Source organism: Zootoca vivipara, chromosome 2 (assembly GCF_965207765.1).
Source record: "Zootoca vivipara chromosome 2, rZooViv2.hap1.1, whole genome shotgun sequence".
Lineage (NCBI taxonomy): Eukaryota > Metazoa > Chordata > Lepidosauria > Squamata > Lacertidae > Zootoca > Zootoca vivipara.
This window is the reverse complement of record NC_142584.1, coordinates 90,186,018-90,211,621: the sequence shown is the minus strand read 5'-3', so window position 1 is coordinate 90,211,621 and position 25,604 is coordinate 90,186,018. Positions and strand designations below refer to the sequence as shown.

Sequence of the window (25,604 nt, the reverse complement as noted above, 5' to 3'; positions counted from 1 at the left end):
AATGGTCAGACCAATAGTTATGTATGTGACTACAACGTCAAGGTTATTGATTGCAAAAAAATAATAATGGAAAAGCAGCAGCATCACAACTAAAACAGATTGGCTATCTAAAATGATGAAATACTTCCATATTGCCAAACTAACAGGGAGAATAAGAGGAGATATGGTACAAAAAGTGAATAAGGAGTGGGCTATCTTTAAGGAATACATCAAAATTTATGTGGAAAAAGTAGAATTTCTGACAGATATTGAGTGAATCCAGAAAATGATTAGAGTGAGAGTAAAGTCAAGATAGAAGAAGAGATTAAAGAAATAATGAAATGTGTTTAAGCTAGTTGGAAAAATAAAGTAGCGTAACAAGAACAGCTAGAAGTCAAGTCACTTGGTGCGTGTCCGTGTAGGGTAGGTTTGTAGGTATGTTGATACGTATAGTACAGTGGTACCTCATGTTGCATACAGGATCCGTTCCGGAGCCCCATACGCAACATGAGCAGTACGCAACATGAAGCGTCGCGTCTGCGCATCCGCATGGCGCGATTTGGCACTTCTGTGCATGATGTCAATCATCATGTCTGTGCATGTGCGAACTGCTGAACCCGGAAGTAACCCATTCCGGTACTTCCGGGTTTGGCGCGTATGCATCCCATGTTGTACACAACCCACAGCATTCGTAACAAGAGGTATGACTGTATAGGTAGGTATTATATAGAGTAATGTAGGTATGTTTTATGCTATGAATATAAGGTAGTGTGCTGTGTATGTGTTTTGTGTAAATGTAAATGTATGTGTTTTATATGTTAAAAAATAATAATAATGAAGCAGCAAAGGCGATCTGTTCCCAGTGTTCTGGTTGCTGAATATACACTCCTGAATGATGGTTTTGGTCAGAGGCATTTTGAAAATAAATTTTAAAAGTGCAATAGCTGTATTTTGTCTTTTATGTGTTGGGGCATCCTGCTGTTATCAATCAACTCCTGTAAGTGAGCTTCCATTCTAGCAATATCAGCCAGTATTTTGGTAACCTACTGAAATTCAGGTTGGGACTCCCATGGGCACATTGTTTAAGTCACTATAGTAGAGAAGAGTTTGGTCACCTGTTTCACTTTACCCATCTCACGTTGATAACAGGAGAGTTGAGATAAGCAGACTCAAGTGAAATACAGGTGATTGCATTGCATGCTTATGCAAGCTTTTTCAGAATAGCCTCCCAGATGCTTGTGAATTATCTTGTCATTTAATTAGGTCCTTTAACCTGCATTAAAATGTAAAATATGACAGCACCCCTAAAACTACAGGTTTGTGTCTTGTGATACCATGGTACTGTTGTAAGATCAAGTCCCTGCTGAATAGTTGCTCTTAAAATATTGCTCGCTGCAAATTGCAGTGAGAAAACAAGTTTTCGGGAATGTATTTTTTTACAGTAAGATTTTCCCCAAGAAAGTTGTCCAGGGGGCATTCATTTAGCATTTATTCATTATTCATGTATCATCACACAAGCATCTTGAAGATTAAGTGTGGGGAAAGGCAAAGCTCATGATAGCACAGATGGTGCAGGTGAAATGTGCACAGCAAAGGAGCTGTAAAGAGCATGTGAGAATGAATTGTGTTTGGAAAAATCTGCTGCGTTGGGAATACCAGGAGTCAAAATCTAACACTTAGTTAATAGCATAATGCCAGGAGAGACCTGCATAGCTAGCAGTATGTGGCACCAGGGACTATGAGCAATCACAAACATGCTGGCTCTAACACAGGCAGGCAAAGCGAAGTTTTATTCTGCTGTTGAAGACTGTGAAAAATAATAATCTGGTGAGGAGATTGGGGGAGAAGGCAAGCTGGGGGGGGCGGGGGAACTCAAACCAAAATTACTATTTGAGACCTTTTGGTCTGTTCCGGGAAGGGCAGGAAAGAGGATATGGATCTCAACTCTGGGGGATGTAAAACTTATAGCAGTCAAGTACAACATTCCTACAGTAGACTTGTTAGTGTATGTTTTGTACCACTCAGGAGAAGACTTCCTGTTTCCTGCTGAGCTGGGACAGACTTCCACTACACGTGACTTGAAGAGGGTATGGTCTGTTGTACTAGCATGGAGGAGCACATGGCCTCCATGTTCTGATCAGTGTGTGTTCTCCATTTTGTATGTTGCTGTGTGTTTGGAGAAGTGACTGTGTGTTTGGAGAAGTGCTGTGTGTTTGGAGAAGTGACTTCGTCGCAGTCACTTGGGTCTAACTTCCAGAGAAGCGGACACAGAGCAATGGATTCAAACCACAAGAAAGAAGATTCCACCTAAACATTAGGAAGAACTTCCTGCCAGTAAGAGCTGTTCGGCAGTGGAATTTGCTGCCACGGAGTGTGCTGGAGTCTCCTTCTTTGGAGGTCTTTAAGCGGAGGCTTGACAGCCATATGTCAGGAATGCTTTGATTGTGTTTCTTGCTTGGCAGGGGGTTGGACTGGATGGCCCTTGTGGTCTCTTCCAACTCTATGAGTCTATGATTCTTTGAAATAGTTCTAGTTGTTATGTAACCTAAGCCTGCCTTCAGGGATATGTCTATGAACCTGAATGAATATCTGAGTAAACTACTTTTACCGGTATATTAATGTTAATCAGACTCTTGTGTTTATTCTTTTTAGGAGGGATTAGAAGGGATTTTACCAGGAAGGAATCTTTAATAGTAAGACTCAGATGAGTCAGCAACAAGCTGATTGCTGCGTAATTTAAAAGGGGGATGTTTGGAACTCTACTAGAATATGGAACTTGCTAGCACAAGTTACGAAGAATATCATTAAATAATATATCCTCTCCTGCCTCCCTAATCATCCCCACAAACTCAACTGTAGCTAACCCGATGTGCAAATATCCCCACATGGTTCTGAAAAAATGTGGTTCACATGCTGTAATTCTTACAGCCCTATAAACCACGCCAGTAATTCTCTCCTCACCCACAATCTTACTATTATTGCTTGAGCCACAGCATCACTCCACCTACCCTATTGTATGGAGATTATAACAGTGGTCTACATCAGCGTTTCTCAACCACTATTCCGCGGCACACTAGTGTGCCGCGAGACGCTGGCTGGTGTGCCGCGACGTGCGGCGACGAGAAGGGCGATTTTGCAGCTGCAAACTCCACCTCCCTGGGCGTCCTATTTCTTCGCCCCTTCTAGTTTCCACAGACCAATCAGCTTTCATTATTTCCATTTTCCCCATGCCTCACGTGACAGGATCATCCCAGAATCCTTTAGCCAAGATGGAAGCCCCCAGCAGCTAATAGTGCCGCACGTGTGTCTCTTTTTTGGAAAATCGAGCGGACTTCAAGTAGCTACTTTTAAAATATTCAATCTCCATCATTCAAAAGGTAGTTTGTTGCTAATTCACGGAGGCATGAAGACCAAATCATCCTCTCACAAGTCCGAGAACATGCACAGGGTAAGATACGGGATGGCGGGGTCGGGTGGGGTGGATCAGAAACCCGGATCTTTTAAGAACTCGGCAGCGCTGACCCGCCGGAAAGCAATATTTGGCAAGTGTTTCTTACAGTCATAATTATAATATAGGGCGGCACAGAGTTAATTTTTTTAACTTTTTTAATGGTGGTGTGCCTCGTGATTTTTTTCACGGAACAAGTGTGCCGTGGCCCAAAAAAGGTTGAGAAACACTGGTCTACATTATAGGCCTGCTTGTATGAAACGCTGAGAAAGTACCGGTATTATAAGACTGCTTTTAGGGTGCATTTATATAAAGCATTTCAAATAGTAACGTGGTGGCCCATACAGTCTATTCCTGGTTCATATGCCTTTCACATGCTTTCATGCATAAGTCAATTCCATCTCAGTGTGGAGCCAGTGTGGTGTAGTGGTTACGAGCGGGAGACTCGTAATCTGCTGAACCGGGTTTGATTCCCTGCTCCTCCACATGCAGCTGCTGGGTGACCTTGGGCTAGTCATACTTCTCTGAAATCTCTCAGCCTCACTCACCTCACAGAGTGTTTGTTGTGGAGGAGGAGGGGAAAGGAGATTGTTAGCCGCTTTGAGACTCCTTCGGGTAGTAATAAAGCGGGATATCAAATTCAAACTCCTCCTCCTCCCCCCCCTCCTCCTCCTCCTCCTCCTCCTCCTCCTCCTCCTCCTCCTCCTTCTTCTTCTTCTTCTTCTTCTTCTTCTTCTTCTTCTTCTTCTTCTTCTTCTTCTTCTTCTTCTTCTTCTTCTTCTTCTTCTTCTTCTTCTTCTTCTTCTTCATTTCTGCCATAATCTGAGGTTTCATAGCATTGCTGAGTTGGAAGGAACCCCCCAAGGGTCATGTGTTCCCAATCCCCTGCAATGCAGGAATCAAAAACCTCTCTTGTGGTGGTGGTGTTTTAGGAATCTGCATAGAAATGTGTATTTAAATATTCTAAACTGTATTTTATTTCAAAAAATAAATAAATGCATTTCTCAACTTTTTCTATCTCCCCACCCCTTTCCCTTTCCCTTCCCCCTCCCCCCTTTTTTGCTGAGAACTATGTTAGGAAGTTCCAATCCAGCAATTAAGTTCAAAACTGGCCATTAGTCTGCCAGGTGCAAATCACGTTGGTTTGTGTCAGTGTTTGAAAACATCAAGTACTGTGCTGCTTTATCATCCCTGTGAGAGTGGTGGCACGTTCGGCTGCATCAGACTTCCATTTCCCAGACTTTTTGTCACTTCCCCCAACAGGTTTTTATGGTTGAGTGCAGATCGGGATTATAATGTTGCCGTTTTGGGAAGCTGCTCTTGAGGCTGAGCAATTGCAGTAGGGAATTTTTGTTCATATTGCCTTTTGGGACCATTTCAGTATAATCATGGTAGTATTTTGAGACATACTGTTATCATGCAAAGGGGACAGATTACCATCTCTCTAGGCTTCTGAACCATATTGCCAAGTAGTAATTTTAATTTTCTTTATAGATGTTATGTAAGAGATTTCAGTCTTAAATATTTTATAACTTCTTAAAAACAATCAGCCCCAAATTTATATACAGAGGCAGATGCTGAGCACTTAGAATTAAACTATGCACATTAGCAGAAAGTATAGAGAGCTTTGCTTTATTTGCTCAACCGTAAAACATTTAACCTCTGAATCTGCTGTTTTATGTACTCATAATTTTAACCCACTTCAGTATTGCTGGAAACGTTATTGTCTTGCCCTCACTAGTTCATTGTGAAGTGTTTTGTTTTGTTTTTACCTGGGGAGGTGAGCATCATATTTTGCTCTGGGTTTTTTTTTTTAAATGCTTTTGGTAAATATTATACAGCAACTCTGCTTGAAAGCACTTTCTCCACAATCATTTTTAATTCAGTGAGCTAAGTAAAAGCTATGCTAAGATGGGATGTTAGGAACCAGCAGGTTCCTTCAGAGAAGAAACAGTTATCATGTGTCACTGTTTCTAATCGCAAAGTCAGGAGAGTGTCTCTTATCAACCAGGGGGCTGACCCATTTTGTCCACTTCTTTGCTTTCTTGTATGTTTACTAGAATGGAAGTGCAAACAACAAGGATTTAGGTCATTATCAGGTCTTTCTTTCTGCCACCTTCATCCTAGCTTCTAAACATCAGCCTAAAAAAGGTAAAGGGACCCCTGACAGTTAAGTCCAGCTGCATACGACTCTCGCTTTACAAGCCAAGGGAGCCGGTGTTTGTCCACATACAGTTTTCCCGGGTCATGTGGCCAGCATGACTAAGCCATTTCTGGCACAACGGAACACCGAAACCAGAGCAGCGCATGGAAACACCATTTACCTTCCCGCCAGAGCGGAACCTATTTATTTACTTGCACTAGTATGCTTTCAAACTGCTAGGTTGGCAGGAGCTGGGACCAAACAATGGGAGCTCACCCCGTCACGGGGATTTGTACCGCCGACCTTCTGATTGGCAAGCCCTAGGCTCTGTGGTTTAGACCACAGTGCCACCTGCATCCCCAAACAGCAGCCTACTTTGAATACATAACCTCCCTATTACCATGTGGAGTTAGACCAGGCATCCCCACATTCGGCCCTCCAGATGTTTTGGCATACAACTCCCATGATCCCTAGCTAACAGGACCAGTGGTTGGGGAAGATGGGAATTGGAGTCCAAAACATCTGGAGGGCCAAAGTTTGGGGATGCCTGAGTTAGACTGTTGAGTTTGGGGTGTAGAAGGCTAAATCACAGGCATTAAATCACCAGGAGATTTCTGTTTTGAATTAGTGCCAAATGTAGCCTAGTGTTGCTTCCAGTGTAACGAGAGAATGAAACAGCCTTCCTCAACCTGGTGCTTTCTGACTCTTTTGGACAACAGCTCTCATCAGCCTCAGGCAGATGGGAGTTGTAGCCCAACAGCTGAAGGATGCCAGGCTGCAGAAGGCTGTAATAACAGATTATTTTAAGGATTAAAAAAAATACTGCATTTTTCCACTAGTGCCAGTCAGTGGTAAGGCATTAGGAGAGAGAGGAAGATGCCTTATGCCAGGGGTGGCCAACTTCCAGGAGACTGCAATCTACTCACAGAGTTAAAAACTGGAAGTGATCAAACCCCATTTTATTGGGGCTCAGGTCAAAGTTGTTGAGCAGTCTGCCTCACAGCTAAAACTGTATTCCGTTCAAGAGAAAAGGAGAAAATGCAGTGAGGGGAGAGGGGGCGGGGCCAGGTGCTCTTAGGCAATAGCAAAGGGAAAGGAGCCTGCGATCGACAGTGATTGACTAGAACCTCCCAGGGATCGACCAGTCGATCCTGATCGACCTGTTTGACATCCCTGCCTTATGTGATAACATCATAGCTGCCAAGTATCCCGTATCCGCCGGGAAAACCCCTTTTTTTCTTACTGTTTCCCGGCGGTCTCCCGTTTGGTGGAAAATCCCGGTATTGTCCCTTAAATTGGCTTCTGCCCGGCGGCCATTTTTCTGGTGACGCTTTGCCCTTCTATGGGCACCAGAAAATGCCGGCGCCGGCGCTGGAAGTCGCTTCCGCGCATGACCGGAAGTTGCGTGACGCGACTTCCGGTGGCGCTTTGCCCTTCTATGGGCATCAGAAAATGGTGCCGCCGGCGCCGGAAGTCGCTTTTACGTGTTTCCGGTCATGCGCGGAAGCGACTTCCGGCGCCGGCGCCGGCGCCACCATTTTCTGGTGCCCATAGAAGGGCGAAGCGCCACCGAAAGTTGCGTCACGCAACTTCCGGTCATGCGCGCGCTGCCGATCCCGGATCTTTACTACCCGGACTTGGCAGCTATGGATAACATAAGCCACAAGAAGTTTACAACATAGGTAAGTATGGGAAGAAAGGCACTTTCACAACATTCATGTGTGACCTCTTGGATAATTTTTTAAATTGAATTGCATATTTTTCCCCCCTGTTTTAATGTACCTTTGGTGGATGTTTCTCATTTTTAAATTATATTTTATGTGATTTTATGAAGTCACTAAATAAGAATTAGAGAGACAGGTGGATAGATAGGTTTAAAATAATACTAACATACTATCGCTGTTTTGGGGGGAATATATAGATCACACAATGTCTAGTTGCACTTTGCTTAATGTTTTGCTGAAAATCAACATGTCTAATTGGCCCTGATAAAACCAGCCCAGGAATTCCTTGCCTTCCCTCTTTGCATCCCTTGTTTGCAGAATTAAGAATTGTGTGCCACTTAAGTGACACAGTAAGAGCTCTTCTATTCCCTGGAACTCTTATATATCTTTTCCCATAACAAATATTTTGTGCTAAACTGAATGTACTAAATTGGCTTGTGAGAGCGGGTTTTGTTTTATTTTTAAAAACACACGCATATATACTTCACACATTTTCCTCAAACAGTTAGTTGCTGCAGCTTTTCAGATGTGTTCAGAATAATTGTGTTTTTATTGTTATATTTATCTTCCTTTTAGTTTTTGTTTTGTTTTGTTTTGTGTGTGGTTTTGCTAATTTAGATGTTTCCACTGGTGAATTTGATGGAATGTGTGTTCTGTAGCATTCAGAGGATGCTATAAAGCAGGCGTCCCCAAACTGCGGCCCTCCAGATGTTTTGGCCTACAACTCCCATGACCCCTAGCTAACAGGACCAGTGGTCGGGGAAGATGGGAATTGTAGTCCAAAACATCTGGAGGGCCGCAGTTTGGGGGTGCCTGCTATAAAGTAAAGGACTGCTCTGTTTTTGTTCTTGTTTTCAGACCCCACAGCCCATATGGTGCACAGGTGAAAATCTTGGAAGTGTAGCTGCTCTTCAATGTCCTATGCAGATGTTTTCCCCATTCAGTGATAAGTTTACTAGTCATGCTTTAGATTAGCCTTTTGCAGTCTTTGGCCTCTAGATGCTGTTGGATTAAAATCCCAATCATCCTGAACCAGCATGGCCAACAGTCAGGGACGAGAGTTGAACTAACCCTAGGCTGTTAACTGGACTTCTTGATGTTATTTATTTAAATTTATATAAAAGAAATATTTATTTGTATTGGACACTGTCACAAGGTGCCCTCACAGCAATCTACATAAAGCACTAAAAACAATGTAAGTACAAATCTTAAAATACAGTTTTACACCACAGCAACAAAAGAATTACAAAACCATTCCCATAAAGAAGCCAGAACTGAAGTCATTTAAACATGCACTCACACCTTCTAATCTTTGTTTCTGGGATACGGATATGTTTGACATCAGCACACAGTCTCTGCACTCTACTGCAAATGTGGTATTTGAGATGAAACAGTAGAATACATTGTAGGTAGTATATGAAAGGTTTAGCATCTTGTACTTGCAAGTGCGATGGAAGGACTCAAGGCTTTAAAAGAAGCAGAGGGGATGGGGATCTATATCCATCTGTTTTCTCCTGAGGGTTATAAATAAGAAGAGCACCATTATTACTTAAAGACTTGATGGAGTTTGTAAATAATTGTCTTGTGATGTAAAGTCCCATTGATACTCAGGAAATGTGTTTCAGTTTATCTCACCCGAAGAAGATACTTTCAAATCAGCAGGAGAATGCACAAGGGAGTGTTGTGTTCTTAAAATGATGATAGTTTCAAGTACCGGTAAATATTGGGAAAAAAGGTACTCTACCAGTGTTGGAGCACTGCCATCAACTTCTTTATCATGCAGAGATAAAAGTGAAATTGTCGCAGGATAATCAGAGGGATGCTGTAGTTTTAGAATAATTAATGTTGTTGACAATTGAAAATTAGGCTGTGCAAACATTACCTCTTATTCCAGCTCCATGTGGTGTTTGAAGTCAAATGCACATGAGGTTATCCACAATCCACAGGCATTTTGTAGCTTCTTGAGAAATGCTTCTGTGTGGTGTGCTTTTCCTGTCATGGATGCTTCAGTTAAGTTGAAGAGTGCACATTTCAGGCAGCTGTTGCACACATGCCAATAACAGTGCATGGACAATTTACTGAATCCGTGAATTGGGGTTTGGGATGGGGAAACTTGTCAGGTAATGGGTATTGGGTGAATATATCCCAACCCCCTCTCTGATCTGTACAGCAGGTTAAGAATGTGACTTGAAGCACAGTGGTGAGGGAAAGCAACCTCACTGTGTTTCAAGCTGCTACTGAGTACATCATTTTAGTGTAACCTCTTGTTTTGTATTTAATTTGACTGAATACTTTTATTTCTGAAGTGTCTTAGGTATATGGGATATCGTAAGTCACTCTTATGTTTAATGAGGGCACAGCAAATATAAATAACTTGAGAATCTAAAATGTTTGTATTCAGTATCACCCAGAGAACATTTAGACATTGGAAAGGTCAGGGATATTAGAGGTAACCCTAAGAAGATAGGCCTTATGTCAAAGCAGACTATGGCTCCATCCAGCTCATTATCATCCCTGATGACTGGCAGTAGCTCTCCAGTGTTTCAGATGGCAGGTATTCCTTGTTGCTCAGTATTCCACTCGCCTCAGCTTGTTGGTATCACCTGCTACAAAAGATCCAAGGAGGAAGAGATAGAAAAGATTGGAAGCAGCTGGCCTTTATCAGATTGATAGGTGTGGTGAACTGCCTCGGTAGAGGCAACACCAAAGGGGATCTTGCCTTTGCAGTTCCCCATTGGGATACCCCTTGAGGTTGCCATAAAAGGTGAGAGAGTTACTTCCATGTCATTTTTATTATGCCTGAAGGTTGCATAAGGAATATTTAGCTGTATAACAAGCTTGAAGGGGTGACTCCAAAAGAGGTACCCCTGTAGATCATCAATCTCTTGATGATTGTTTTTACCTAATGACTGTTAGTAATAGTTTTTTAAATGGCATGCCAGCTATATGCTTGTATTGAATTTACTGAGGTGTTTGTTGAATCTTATCTCAATAGAGCCCTGGTCCAACATAGTGAACCTTGGTTCAACACCAAGGGAGAATGGTATGCTTATATATTTGTTTTTATGTTTGGCTGTTGAGATGGAAAGAAGGATCGGAATTATGTCCACAGGCATAATTGTCCACTTGTTGGCATAAAACTATGCCTTCTTAGGGAGATAGACAGGGGAAGAGTGTGTTTTTTGTGTTTGATGTCTTGAACATTTCCAAGTAGAAGATAGGATGTGGGACCAAGGATGTGTAGAGGGGAGGGACTTAGACTTGGCCCTCTCAGCTTAGTCATGTGACCTGGCAAGCCAGCGAAAAGATTGCTGTACCTCAAAAATTATTTTAGAGGCTTGTTTTTTCTTCTCCCAGGCTTAGGCTGGCTTAATCAGCAGTAACGTCACTGCTGAACAGAGTTTGAATCTGGTGCAACTTTACACCAGCTTAGCTTAATTTACAGCAGCTTGCTTTATGCCATCTTCTTGTGTATAGGCTTGTTCTCTTAGTCAAGGCAACTTCCAGTGCAGCTCCTCCACATGCAGCTGCGGGGTGACCTTGGGCTAGTCACACTTCTCTGAAGTCTCTCAGCCTTACTCACCTCACAGAGTGTTTGTTGTGGGGGAGGAAGGGAAAGGAGAATGTTAGCCGCTTTGAGACTCCTTCAGGTAGTGATAAAGTGGGATATCAAATCCAAACTCCTCCTCCTCCTCCTCCTCCTCTTCCTCCTCCTCCTTCTTTCAGTGGATTGCTTGAAGTGTATGCTAGCTGAGCTGTAGAAAGATGTTGTCTCAGCAAAGGAGTCATCTGAAGCTTTAATAAGTCTGTAAGGGTCTGACCTTCCAGTGCCCTTCTATCGCAGAAAGCTATCTGAGTTTTTAAAGGTTATAGATGATTTTTCCCCCTGTGTGGCTAAGGAGTAGGAGGAGCTACAAGGCAGTCATCCCTGGAATCTGATGTGAAAGCTGCATTGTCCAGCTCAGATAGTGTGATTGGGGGTGCTATGAGCGACATGATCTGTGATTTGTATGACAACATATATTATTTGCTAAATAATGTGATAATTTGGCTTGATTTTTGCTGACTCCAGTTATGTTCTGCTGTGTGTGTGAGTCCTCTGACCTCCATTGATATTACTGGGGATTTTAAATCATGTTTTAAATGTGGACTATCCTGAAACACTCATGTGCTGAAAGTCAGTGTATACATTTATCAAATATATATCCATGATAAGCTAAGAGTGTCTGAATCTAAAACCACCCTAGTAATTGTATTATAGGTTTTGTGTATATGCTATTCAGGGTTTTTGTACCCTTGCCTTTTTGAGTCTTCAAATAAAATGATTCAGCTCTTTTTCATGTAATAAATTTTGTTAATATATTTATAGGCATTGCAGCCATTAGATTTTATAGACCATTATTCGAGAGTCCAGATATGCTTGTCAGTCTTGTCTTGTGCAATTTTTGAGATGAAGAATAGTGTCGGGGGCTGGAGGGAAGAGCATCATATTGGCAGCATCACCAACACCAACACCCCCAAATAATTATTCACTTACTCCCTGAACATGGAGAATATGTTCAGAAATGTGTAAAGAAATACCGATATGTCCCAAACAAGTGTGGATGCAAAAAAATCCGTCCCCGGCAGATTTAAGGTTCACAACTGATGCTGAAGTTGTACAGCTGTCTACACCCAAAATTACACTGCTTTGTGGCCGCAGGCTCTTAATTACTACTTTTACTACACAGTCCTTTTCCATGTCATCCTCTTGTTTCACCAGCCCAGATTTACACCACAAAGAAAGATGACTATTTTTGAGATTGAATGCTTCTTTCTGTCAAAAAACATACTGTGCGTGAAAAGTATAATAAAAGCAATAATGTAGCAATATTGCAGCATCAGTGAAACAAATGTTTAAATAGCAAAACAATGAATCATAGAACCATAGTTGAAAGGGGACCCAAGTGTCATCTAGTCCAACCCCCTGCAATGCAGGGATCTCAACTGAAGCATCCATGACAGATGACTATGCAACCTCTGTCTAAAAAGCTCCAAGGAAGGAGAATGAAAACAGTTGACATGTGCTGAAATTTAATTTATATTGTGGTCCATGGTAGTGTTTGTTGTCTTCACATAAATAATGTAGAACGCAAATGAGTTTTATTTATTTGCTTTTAACATTCTATCTTTCCTCAGGTTCTCAAGGTAGTTTACAGTTTAAAATAATGGCTTATGATCTAATAGACTTTCGTTATTTATCTAGAAGTATTTATATGCCACTTGGTCTATAAAAATCATTTATATACTGCTTAGTATACAAAGAAAATGTCCAAGCAGTGGTACATGGTACAAAAGGAAGAAGGAATGAGGAGGGAAGGAAAAAATGAGCAACCCACAGGCTTTACTGCTTTTATGCTGTTAAATAACTAACTTAAATATTTACCAGTGCAGGAAACAATTATGGACAGGGAAGAGCCAAATCACATTTGATCCTACCTTAATTAACAAAGAGGGCACTGCTGTTCCACTCTCCTGTCTCTCTGTTATAGCCATCTAGAATAGATGCTGATGGAATCAGCTCTGTGAGATGGAGCTAATCCAAGCGAGGCTGATACAGTAGGTAAAGCCTCACCTCTTCGTTTGCAGCCAGGTGTGCTGTATGACTGCTGTTGTGTTATATTAGCTAGGATATTGTGTTTAATAAGTTTGTCCTGAGCAAGACCCAGTATTTGAAGAGGAGGTGGAAGGAGGGAGAGGAAATATGCCGAGAGAAAAGTATGCCGAGAATGTGACTGTTATGACTAAAGATCTTCCTAAGCATTTTTAAAATCTATTCCTCATGGGACAAAGGAGCAAATATAAAAACTGCTGATGCCGATGGTTGTGGGATGAGCTGTTCGCCAATGGAAGACATCTCATTTTCTCACCTGCAGCCAGGTCTCTTTTGTGTCCGAGATACAAAAAAACATGATTTTGCTGTAAATATGGAGATGCAAGAAGTGGTACAAAAAAAAGAACTATATAAAGATTGGCTGGCAGTATCATGGAATCACTTCAGGCCCAGCCAAATACAATTTGCAGTTGCTTAAGTTTTCCTGACACCACTCTCAGATCATCATGCTGCTCGGGTAAATAATAAATAGTTTTGTTTGTTTAACAATACTACAATTAATCGTATGTCCAAAATAAAACAGAAATGCCTAGCTGCCATGAATAGTAGACGGGGTAAACCTTTGTTAATCCTACCCTAGGCCACACCCATCCATGACTGTGCTTCAAGTGCTTTTGCCTGGCTGGATTGTGGTCTTGGATGCATGCCTCTTGCTGTGATGCATGCCTGTGCTGAGAGGTGTGGTATGTAGAAAACTCCTGGCTTTTGCATGACTGGAGCATAAGTCAACTGTACAAAGCTCAGACTCACATCTCCCGCCCCACCAACTGCTTACCTCTATCATCTCCCACCACTGGCATGAGGACATATGGTCCTTAGGCTGGGAGAAGGTTTACAGAGTGTATATAAAATTCACAAGCTTTTGCTCTCTCAGATTAAGGAGCTTCCCTGAGCTTGGTCAAAGCTAGAGATTACTGCTTCCAAGACTCTGGAGCTTCCCGGAGCTGTGCACAGTTCCCAAGAGCATTGTAAGTCATCCTTTAGACACATTTGCACAGCTCTGCCTGAGCAGTGATTAGCGTGTAGAATCAAGTAGTGAAATACTTGATTTCTGTGCTACTTGCTTTGCTGTTTGACAAAAAGGTTTTCTTATTGAATATGAAAAATTCCTATTCAGCAGTTTAAAATCCTACCACTACCACTCCATGTCTAGGTGGTGCATTTGTACAATTCCCACAGCACTGGAATGCCACTACCACTTCTCAGCATCAGAATGAAAGTGTGTAGCCTTGTTTTGGAGCCGCTAATCTTTCAAGACAGCTTTTCAAATATCAAGAGTCAAAGACCTCTGGTAACAAAGAATATCCTGAGAAAGCAAAACCATAGCTATTTTTATCTTGCAGTTTCTTTGCACATCATACCAATTATAAACCACTTGTGCCTCAAGAGACAGCTTTTCAGTCAGAAGTAGCAGTGTAATAGCATCTAATATTTCTGCTCTAAGCCAGAAAATTAATCATGTTTGCTTTCATAAATCTGGATTTAACAATGTATGAAGAATTGATTGATCTCAGCATTCTCTTAGGTTATAGCACAATGTATAATTATCTCATTTTTAAGCATACAAAGAATATAAATACTAAATTTTAACACACATAAGTAAGATTCAACAGTCGTCAACAGGTTTACCACACCTATCAGACAATCACCCATTCCCACCACCCTTCTGAGTAATATCCCTCCCCCTCCCCACCCTCTTCTTCTTCTTCTTCTTCTTCTTCTTCTTCTTCTTCTTCTTCTTCTTCTTCTTCTTCTTTTTTTTTTTCTTCTTCTTCTTCTTCTTCTTCTTCTTCTTCTTCTTCTTCTTCTTCTTCTTCTTCTTCTTTAAAGGACATTAACTTTTTTATATATTTAAACTTTTATTCTGTAGTGGGTGGGTGGGTGATGTCTATTTGCTATGTTATATATTTTATCCCACCTTGGAACCATGAAACGGTGAGTGTTGGGATATAGAAAATGGAATAATAAACATATGCAAGATCTAGGGTTGGATGCAGACTTCATTTGCATAGGTGGGACAAGGTTTGAATGAGGGGAAAGCGCCCTCTAGTGCCTGCCACCTCCTACATTGCCTCCAGTGTGACCTCCACACAGTCCCAGAGGGTCGTCTAATGCAGGAGAGGAGTCATCAACCTTCTTGAGCCAATGGGTACACCTGGAATTTTGAGAAAGTGCTGTGGGGATGTAACATAAAAAAATGGCTCCCAGAACTTAAAGGGCAGAACAAAGGTCAGCACTACACAAAAAGGTAGAGGCATGCCCCTGCATTGTTGCCACTGCCCCCATCAATGAAGGGAAAGGCACCCATATAAACCACCACTGCAGTTGTTCCTTTTAAGGAAAAGGAAATCCATTCTTAAGGAAATCAGCCCTGAGTGCTCCCTGGAAGGACAGATCGTGAAGCTGAGGCTCCAATACTTTGGCCACCTCATGAGAAGAGAAGAATCCTTGGAAAAGACCCTGATGTTGGGAAAGATTGAGGGCACTAGGAGAAGGGGACGTCAGAGGACGAGATGGTTGGACAGTGTTCTCGAAGCTACGAACATGAGTTTGACCAAACTGCGGGAGGCAGTGCAAGACAGGAGTGCCTGGCGTGCTATGGTCCATGGGGTCACGAAGAGTCGGACACGACTAAACGACAACAAGCAGTTGCTCACAGAGAGAAGCTCCTTGCAGCTGTCCTGTGCTCAGAACAGAAAGGAGGGTTGGATCTAGTCCTGGCATCCAGCGAATTGTGGGCACGTTCGAAGGTGCATGTTTAACGTAGGAGAGTCTGAGCCCAGGGTAAAAGTACATACCACAAATTAGAGTCGTGTGCGCCAAGAGGATGAGCTGGGCTAGATGGGCCATTAGCCCAATCCAGTAGGCTCTGTTTGTGGTCTCATGAAATGAGCAGAAAGAGCCATAAGCCTCGTGTGCATTGTTCAGTTTTGAAGGAGTATTTACTGAGACCTTTTGTAGACATCATAGAAGGTATTGGCAGGCACACTTGAACCTGCAGGCATCTCATTGGAGGCCCCTAGGATAGAAAGTATTGCTGGAGGCTGTAAGGGGATGGCTGCAGGCTTCCCAACCACTGCAGGCAAAGCCTGAATCCAAGCCATAACCAGGAAATTATGAGCTCCCACCAAGTTAGTTACCATTCGAGATAAAGGTTAAAATGACTGAATCAACATACATATATGATTATGTGCTGCTAAATCATCTATACCTACAAGTTGAAAGGAGATTCTGGAACGTAAGCGGCAGTTGAAAGCTATAGCCAGACCTGACGAGACCAGCGAAGGAAAGTGCTGTTTTATTTTTTTATGTTCAATAACTCTCCTGAGTGTGTAATCCTTTATTAAAATCTATAGCAGGGTTAATTCCAGTAATTCTGATTTTAAAATATGCTTAACCAATTTTTATTTTATTTTTTTTATTTTGGGGGTAAAAAAGAAGCCTAACGAAAAACAGCTATGAGAATATTCATTTGGTAAACAAGAAGTGTAAAACAGAGCTTAGCTTTCATGAGAGATAAGGGCCTCTTTGTCAAATTGTCAATGACCTGAGACATGCAACCTCCCTAGGGATTCTTTAGTGTATTCATTATTGTTTTGAGGGTGCATTGAGTTCACTAGTTGAATTATTTCCACATTGTAGCTAAGAACAGGGGGGGGGGGGAAGAATGGCATTAAATTTACAAGCATTGTGCCTGACTTGAAATTGGGATGGAGTGAGCGGGGAATATGAGTTGATCAATGAATGCGCTTCAGGTCATTGTAAGATAGTTACCGTACTTTTTCGTGTATAAGACGAGGATTTTTATTACAAAATACTGTGGTACCTCGGTTTAAGTACACAATTGGTTCCGGAAGTCTGTACTTAACCTGAAGCGTACTTAACCTGAAGCGAACTTTCCCATTGAAAGTAATGGAAAGTGGATTAATCCGTTCCAGACGGTCCGCGGAGTACTTAACCTGAAAGTACTCAAACCGAGGCGTACTTAAACCGAGGTATGACTGTAATCTTTAAAAATGTCTTATAGTGCACTGGGGGGACTGGAGATTGGTTGCTGCCTTGAGCAGGAGGTTTTCACCTGCAATAGGGTGGTTGATTGGTGGCTACAGCAAGGGCTGGTGGCTATTGACTGTCTCTGCAGCAATTCAGCAGGTGATTGGTGGCTGCCAGCAGCGAGGGGGCACATAATTGGTGACTTTGCCAACGCGTGTGAGTGGCAGTGTAGTTCTGGCGGGTGAGCGATTTTCGGCAACAAAACCTCAACTCTGGGCAATTCCCCCCCCCAAAAGCTCAATAACTCTGGGCAATCTCCCTCCATTTTCTTAATTTGGAGTCCCCCCAAATAGGGGGCATCTTATACATGGGGGCATGTTATACACAACAAATACGGTAATCTTCCCCCCCCACCATGTCCTTAATCTTTCTACTTGGATCGCTTAGCTTCTGTGGTCCAGCTTAAAAATATTCGCCTTGTTATTCCTGTCACCTATAGCTGTTGATCATTATTTGTGCTATACAGTGGTTACGAACGCTTCTGGTTACAAACTCTGCTATCCCGGAAGTAGCTGCTCCTGGTTGCGAACTTTGCCCTGGGATGTGAGTGGAAAGTTCAGTTATTCTGAGGCTTCTTGTAACATTTAGATGCACTTTAACCCTGTCCCAATTTCTGAATTGAACTTGCATCCCTGACTGTGTAGGCTATAAATGAGGGGGGGGGGATAATGCAGCCCTAATTTGCCATACAACTCCATGCTCATAGACTGTAAATATTGATGTTTGCACTTCTTGTTAATTTTAAAATGTGCGAAGAAACATTGCTTATTCAAGCTAAACATGGATCAGTGCTACCATCAAGAGCCATATGGTGCAGGTTAGAATGTTCATATTTAACATGCTGGCGTGACTTGTGGGTTGTCAGTTTTTCGCTTTCTTTGATTTTTCTGCTTCTGTTGTGACATATCTGATATTCCAGAAGTGAGTCATAGAACATCCTACACAAAAGGTTAGTAGTTAGAGAAAATGGGAGATGTATTGTACCAGATAGAGCTGGCAATTCCTCTTCCCTTAGACGATATACGGAGATTTTAATCGGGGCCAATCTATTTCCAGCTGGCATCTTTCTCAGATGTTGCTGAGAATTTCGTGTTGACTTCGTAATGAAGGTGACTTTAAAAAGTTAGAGAGAAAAACAAAGTTTATGCTGAAAAGAGGATTTTGGCTCACGTGCATGTGATTCTTTGCACTTATCTGGTACCTTTCGTTTTAGAGCATCAAAACTCTTAGCATAAATTAATTAACTAGGCCTCTTCAGAAGCACAGATAGTTCAAGCATCATTGCACTTATCATTTCAAATGAGCAAACTTTGACACAATGAAGCTAAATGACTTAGCCGAGGTCACATAACAAGTCAGTTGAAGGAATCAATACTTTTTTTTTTTTAATGCAAGTATATCATAGTCATTGGCAACAATCAAGTGTAATATTAAAGGTGGTTGTGAACAGTCATGAAGCAGCTTTTTGAATAGGTGTTGATCTTAATTTGAGACCAGTAGCTTTTATTAATAGAAACATGAAGCATTAATTGACAACATTTTTATTTATGCCCTGTAATCTACCTTTGAGTGAAATCAGTTGACTAGATTTAAATCATCAGTCTGAGAGCTGCTTCTTGCAGTACAATTTAGTTCTCAGGTAAATCTCAAGTGTAGCTCCTTGCACTTTGAGGAACAAGGGCAGGTGATCTTTCACCTCCTTTTCCCACCATTAATCAAAGTTATATATGAGAACAAGAGAGGAGGGAAAGGGTAATGATATAACCTTCTGCACGTCTTCAAATGCTGATAATCTCCATGCCGCAGAAGACAGAATCAGAATTCAAAATGACCCTAACAGATTGGAGAATTGGGCCCAAGCTAACAAAACGAATTTCAATAGGGACAAATGTAAGGTTCTGCACTTAGACAGGAAGAACCAGATGCACAAATATACGTAGGGTGGGGGACACCTGGCTTACTAGCATAACATGTGAGATCTAGGGGTCTTGGTGGACTAGGGGGCTTAACATGAGTCAACAGTGTGATGCAGCAGCAAAAAAAAGCTAACGCTGCATCAACAGAAATCTAGTGTCCAGATCAAGGGAAGTAATACCACCCTATTTTACCTTGGTCAGACCACACTTGGAATACTGTATCCAATTATGGGCACCACAATTTAAGAAGGATGTTGCCAAGCTGGAATGTGTGCAGAGAAGGGCAACCAATATGATCAAGGGTCTGGAAACCAACCTTATGAGGAATGGTTGAAGGAGCTCAGTATGTTTAGCATGGAAAAGAGGAGATATCTTCAAATATCTCAGGGGCTGTCAACATCGGAAAAAACTTTCTGACAGTAAGAGCTGTTCAGCAGTGGAACGGTCTCCCTTGGGAGGTTGGGGACTCTCCTTCCTTGGAGGTTTTTCAGCAGAAGCTGGATGGCCATTGGCCATCTGAGATTCCTGCATTGCAGGCGGTTGGACAAGATGACCCTTGGGATCCCTTCCAACTCTACAATTCTATGAATGGATTATTAATGGTAGCATGATACTTTGGTGGAACAAGCATACAGTGTTTTACTAGCAGAGACTGGGGTAGAGACCTTTCTTGCAAAAATGTAATAGCGGTAATAGTAATAATACTAATAATTAATAATAATAAATGCTGGTTTAATGATGTGGAGTTTATTTTCCTAATTTTGCCAAGTGCGTGTTATGAGGGATGACTACTGAGATAGTAAAATGTAAAGGTAAAGGGACCCCTGACCATTAGGTCCAGTCGTGACCGACTCTGGGGTTGCGCACTCATCTCGCATTATTGGCCAAGGGAGCCAGCGTATAGCTTCCAGGTCATGTGGCCAGCATGACAAAGCCACTTCTGGCAAACCAGAGCAGCACATGGAAACGCCGTTTACCTTCCTGCTGTAGCGGTTCCTATTTATCTACTTGCATTTTGACGTGCTTTCGAACTGCTAGGTTGGCAGGAGCTGGGACCAAGCAACGGGAGCTCACCCCGTCACAGGGATTCGAACCGCCGACCTTCTGATCAGCAAGCCCTAGGCTCAGTGGTTTAACCCACAGACACATACATTTATTAAGATGTGCTGATGGCCTCTTGATGTAGTCTTTTGAGCTCTTGTGCCTAAGATAAGATCTGGATATTTTTAACCCTCAGTTTCTTCAAATATCACATGTTACAGGAATAGGGCCATTTTATTGTCACTTTTTAAATGATTGGAGGGTGGGGTGGAAGTAAAGAGTGGCCCACATCCTGTATCAAAATGAAGATCCACCAAGTCCTAGACCTAGCACTTTCATCTGGGAAGCTCAAATTTTCAAAAGTATTTTATAATCACAGGTGTACTATAAATATGGATTCCCCCCCCCCCAGTACAGCAGCCATGGCTAATAGTCAGTTATAGAACTAGTCCCCATTGATCTGTCAACTTTTTTGAAAATATCCAGACTGCTAGCACTCACCTTTAATAAGACAGGTCCCTTTAGCTAATTCTGGAATTTCATGAAATATTTCATGTTGTTTCCCCCCAGTAATTACAGTTATTTTATTTCGGGTGTTTGTGTCCCAAGTTCTTAGAGCTTTTCTGAGATAGTAGATCATTTCTTCATATAGTTAGTCTCTCTCTGTCTCATCCTGTGTTCGTCCTGCTCTGACAACTTTGTAAAATTTCTTTATTCAAAGATACTACCGTAGGGCTGCCATGTGTCCGGAATTTCCCAGACATAGCCAAGATTCATCTGTTGAAAATGGCGTCCAGGTGGAATTTTCGAAAAGTGGCTAAAATGTCTGGAAAAACCTGGGCGAATGGCAGCCCCTATTGGAAGAGTTGATTATTTGGCTATTTTCCTAAAAATTAATTTTAAAACTTCTTCCTTTTTTTGAGATTTTGCTTCCCCCCAAAAGCTCTCTCCCTTCCCCAATTCCTTGTTTCAGCTTCAAACTTTAAGGGCAGAACTGTATACATGTCTACTCAGAAGTAACTGCAATGGAGTTGTATGGCTCTTACTCCAAAGAAAAGGGTATAGGGTTGTAGCCATAACTTATGTTAAGAATTCTACTGCCAGTATAATTTCACCCAGATTTCTAAAGAAGAGCTTGTCCTAATTGGAGGGGGGAAATACATTCAGGGTTGTGGGAAGCACACCTAAGCAGTACTGCCGGTGCAACTGTGCTCTTAACAGGAATGGGGGGGGGAATCAAAGTGGGATAAAAATCAAAGTTTAATTTATCACCTTTATAGCAATATAATTACTTTCCAGCTGTTCAATACATTTATCTCCTGTGTATTTTCTTAGTTTTATGCTGTGCTGAACAACAATTTTGAGATCAGCAAATGAAGACTCAGGTGCTATAAAAGCCCCCTCCCCCAAAATAAATAAAAATAAAAACCTGGGAATATAAAAACAAAACAACTATGTAAGATAAAAAAAAGCCCCTGAGTTGATTCAGTGCTGCTGGAGCATTTGCCTTGAATTCCCTTGGCAGCTGAAGTTGCTGATCAATAACTGGTGCCATTGGCTGGGTCACCAATAGTAACCTTGGCAATTAATAAGCTTAAGTGTAATACACAAGGCAGAGAAGAAGGAGGTTTCAGAGTGCTTAGTGTTGGGACAGAATTTGCCATTTTGCAGTTTTCCTTCATATGGTTGTTATCACAACTTAATGTTGGGATGATAAATGCAAAACAAAAGGGGCTTTTAGTTGCCATAGCTCATGAACCTCAATATACCCATGTCTAACTTACAATGAGGCACCAACATGAGTCCTCCCCATCTTTCAATTCTTGTCATTCCAGTGACTTGGGACACTATTGTGATGAGAAAGTTAATCTTGGCCACCTCTTTTGTGCATTTGATCACATGATTACTGTAATGTTGTATTTAGTGTCCATGAGCGGACTCTTCCATTTTTGCAGTACACACAAAATCACCCATCAGCTACCCATCACCCGTCGTAGGATAGGCAATTCATGAAAGCAGTTAAACTCAGAGTGAACTGATTCAGATAGCGCGTGAACTGGGTTTCTGAGAAATGGAGCACAGACTTTCGAGTTCAAGAATCTCAGTGTAACTAAAGTTGCTACCTATGGTTAAGTGAACATCTTATGTGTGTTTACACAAGCATATGTGTGCAGTGAATATTTTCATCCTTTGTTCTTTTCGTGCATTCTCTAAGAGCTCATTGTGCTCCATTCAATATGCTTTTTTAAATTCAGGTGGGATGAAGAGGGACACTTGGGAAAGAAGGGGCAAATCCCCACTATAAGGCCTGCCCGTGACTCACATTGAATTGACTCAGAAATGTACTACTTACTACTAAATCTGTCATGTGCACACACCACTTGACAATTAAAAACCCCACTTTATTTAATATTAGTCAGAATTCATCTGAAGCACTGCCTACTGTGTTGGGTAACACACTTTTAAGAACAAAGTAGATAAACTGGATTAGGTTTAGAGAAGAGAAAACTGGATCAGTAGTTGAGCTTCTATAGAGGGTATTCAATGAGCCAACATGACAGTGATGTGGAATTGAGGATTGGAGTGTTAATTCTATAATATGGCAGTGGACAAAGCTGTATTGTAACTTTTTAATAAATGTTAATTATCATCCTCATGAGAAGAGAAAAATGAGAGGGGAACTAGAGAGCATTTTTCAAATACTGTACCTGAAGGGCTAATGCATGGTGTTTTGTTACCTTCTGAAGACAGGACAGGAGAAAATGGAACCAAGCTGCAGGAGAATAGATTTCAGTTAAGCATTAGGAGAAACTTCCTAGTGGTTTGATGGTTCAACAATGAAACCAGTTATGTAGATGGTTGGTAGTCTCCTTCTGAAAGTCTTTAAGACATCTCTTGGAGATGCTCTAACTCTGGATTTCCTGCACTGAGCAAAAAGGCAGGTGGATTAGATAGCTTATAAGGCCCCTGCAAGAAAAGGCCCTGCCCCCAAGAAAAATGCTTCACACAGATGTATCCTGAGTGTGCAAAATATGGAGGTAACCAGTTGCACCCTGAACACTACTCACTCCCTTGAGGCAATAAAATTATTGGGGGGTAGGCCTTCTTGACCATCAGCTGTTCTCCTGCATTCCACCACTTTAAATTCTTCTAGTGAATCTAAAGGTTCAATATCTTATCCCTTCTCATTTGGGTAGTGAGTGCCATAACGTGTGTCATAACATTTTGTGTTTATTTACCTATTCCCAATAGATCTTGAAAATTTCAAAACCAGGACAAGAAGTACAGTGTCAGTACGACAAGGACAAGGGATGGTTCTGCTGTGTGGACCACCTCCACATTCTGGCGGTGAGTAGCATAAATGTCATCAGTATAAACGCCCTTGTCTTGCAAATGAGTGCAGCGGTTCTGCATGCCAGTAAACTGCATGTAAGCCCCACTGTGATGAATGGGATTTAAAAAGGAATAAATATGTGCTGTCAGTGATCCCTTAACTAGATCCACATGCTAACAATGAATCATGGCAAATCTGCCACCTTTATAATAAGAACATAATAAGAGCCTGCAGGATCAAACGATTGGCTCTTCTAGTCCAGCATCCTGTTCCTACACTGGCCAACCAGATGCATATGGGAAATGTGCAAGTAGGACCTGAGCGGAAGAGGACTCCTTCTGCAGTTTGAAGAAACTGGTATTCAGAAGCATACTTCTGAATACGGCACAGAATAGCCGTAATGGATAGTAGCCATTGATAGCCCTGTTTCCCATGAACTTTTCTTATCTTCTTTTAAAGCCATACAACTTGGTGGCCATGATTGTCTCCTGCAGCAGTGAGTTCCATTAGTTTAGCTATGCACTGCATGAAGAAGTACTTTCTTTTAGCTGTCCTGAACCTTCAAATAGTCAGCTTCACTGGATGCCCATGATTTCTAGTGTTATGAGTGAGGGAGATAATATTCTCGCTATCCACGCTCTACATGCCTTGCAAATTTTTATAAATCTTTATCATATCACCTCTTACTTGACTGGTGACTGGGAGTGGCTGCCAGGACATTTCTGAGCACAATTCAAAGTGTTGGTGCTGACCTTCAAACCCCTAAATGGCCTCAGCCCATTATACCTGAAGGAGCATCTCCATCCCCATCGTCCAGCCTGGACACTGAAGTCCTCTGAGAGTCTTCTGCTTGTTCCATCACTGCAAGAAGCAAAGTTACAAGGAACCAGGCAGAAGGCCTTGTCAGTAGTGGTGCCCTCTCCGTGGAACGCCCTCCCTTCAGATGTCAAGGAGATAAAGAATTACACAACTTTTAGAATACATCTGAAGGCAGCCCTGTATCGGCAGGTTTTTAACGCTTGATGTTTTTATTTTGTTTTTAGATATGCCGTAAGCTGCCCAGAGTGGCTGGGGAAACCCAGACAGATGGGTGGGATATAAATAATAAAATAATAATAATTAGCATTGATGCATATATATTTTTGCTTTATTGGGTGGTAATGAAATATTTCTCATATCTGTTTTGTTTAATAATAGTTACAACAATTGCTTCCTTATGAAAATGAAAACCAGAAGCAAATATTTTTCAATGCCTACATCTAAGTGTGCGAATAGTTGTTCTGAACCAGCTAATCACACAATAGAGTCAGTCCTCCGTGGAAAGGAGCAGATGACTGCACCTTTTATCTCTTTTCCAAACAGAGTATTTAAGACCTGTGGTCCTCCAGATGTTGTTAAACTGCATACACATACATACATACATACATACATACATACATAATTTTATCTGTATGACATCTTTCCACAGTTCAAACAATGGAAAAAATACATAACTATAACATAACAAAAGCAGTCAGAAACAATAAATAAAGCATTTAAAAATACCCAACCAAATGGAACAATTTCCACATAAATTCCACATAGATTTAAAATAAAGGTACGCAAAACCAACAGCAGCAACAACAACAACCCAATAACATCCCAGTCCAAGAGTCTTTTGAGCAGCCTCAGCTTTTGTAGAATAAAAGAATAAAAAAACTTAACTTTCCTGCCCCCATAGCTGTTTTTAGCTCTTTCATAATACATTGTATTTTATGTACTGTGTCTACATGACTCTACTTATGTATGAAGGTTCCCTTTTTCTTTAGTTCATAATAGGGTATTTTATGATTGATGGGACAAAAGAATTAGACACATGCCTAACATTAATGCCTTTGACATCCTAAATAGAACTACTTAAATAAAACAATATCCAGGTCTCTCACTCAAATGAACCAATCACTTCACACAGTGTAAAATGGTTCATTGTCTTCTGGGGATGTGGGATGTTTATCAAAATCTGTTCCGTAATTGGAGCCAATTTCATTGATGCTGCTGCTGAGAAAATGAAGTTAACAAGGAAGTTGCATTAGCAACAGTCAAAAAAGTCAATGTTTGCTGAGTGGCAGATGGCAATATGAATAGACAAACAAAATGATCATGTTTCAAAGAGGATTTTCTACAAAAACAATTATAGTTAAGAGCATAATGAAACATTGGTTTCCATTGTTGCTTCTAAAAGATGATGTGAAATTGTGTCATTATGTTAAAGCAGGGTTCAAAAGATCTATATCAACATTGCAAAAATGTCTAATGGAAAACACTGCTAAACTA

General features: G+C 41.4%; 1 protein-coding gene across 1 annotated transcript in view; it reads left to right on the top strand.

The window, feature by feature from the left end:
• Nucleotides 1-25,604, top strand: part of LOC118080810 (contactin-4) — a 514,415-nt gene that overhangs the window by 330,361 nt on the left and 158,450 nt on the right. Inside the window, exon 7 of the mRNA XM_035106605.3 lies at nucleotides 23,210-23,305. Coding sequence (XP_034962496.2) covers nucleotides 23,210-23,305 — 96 coding nt within the window. The remainder of the gene's footprint in view (nucleotides 1-23,209; nucleotides 23,306-25,604) is intronic.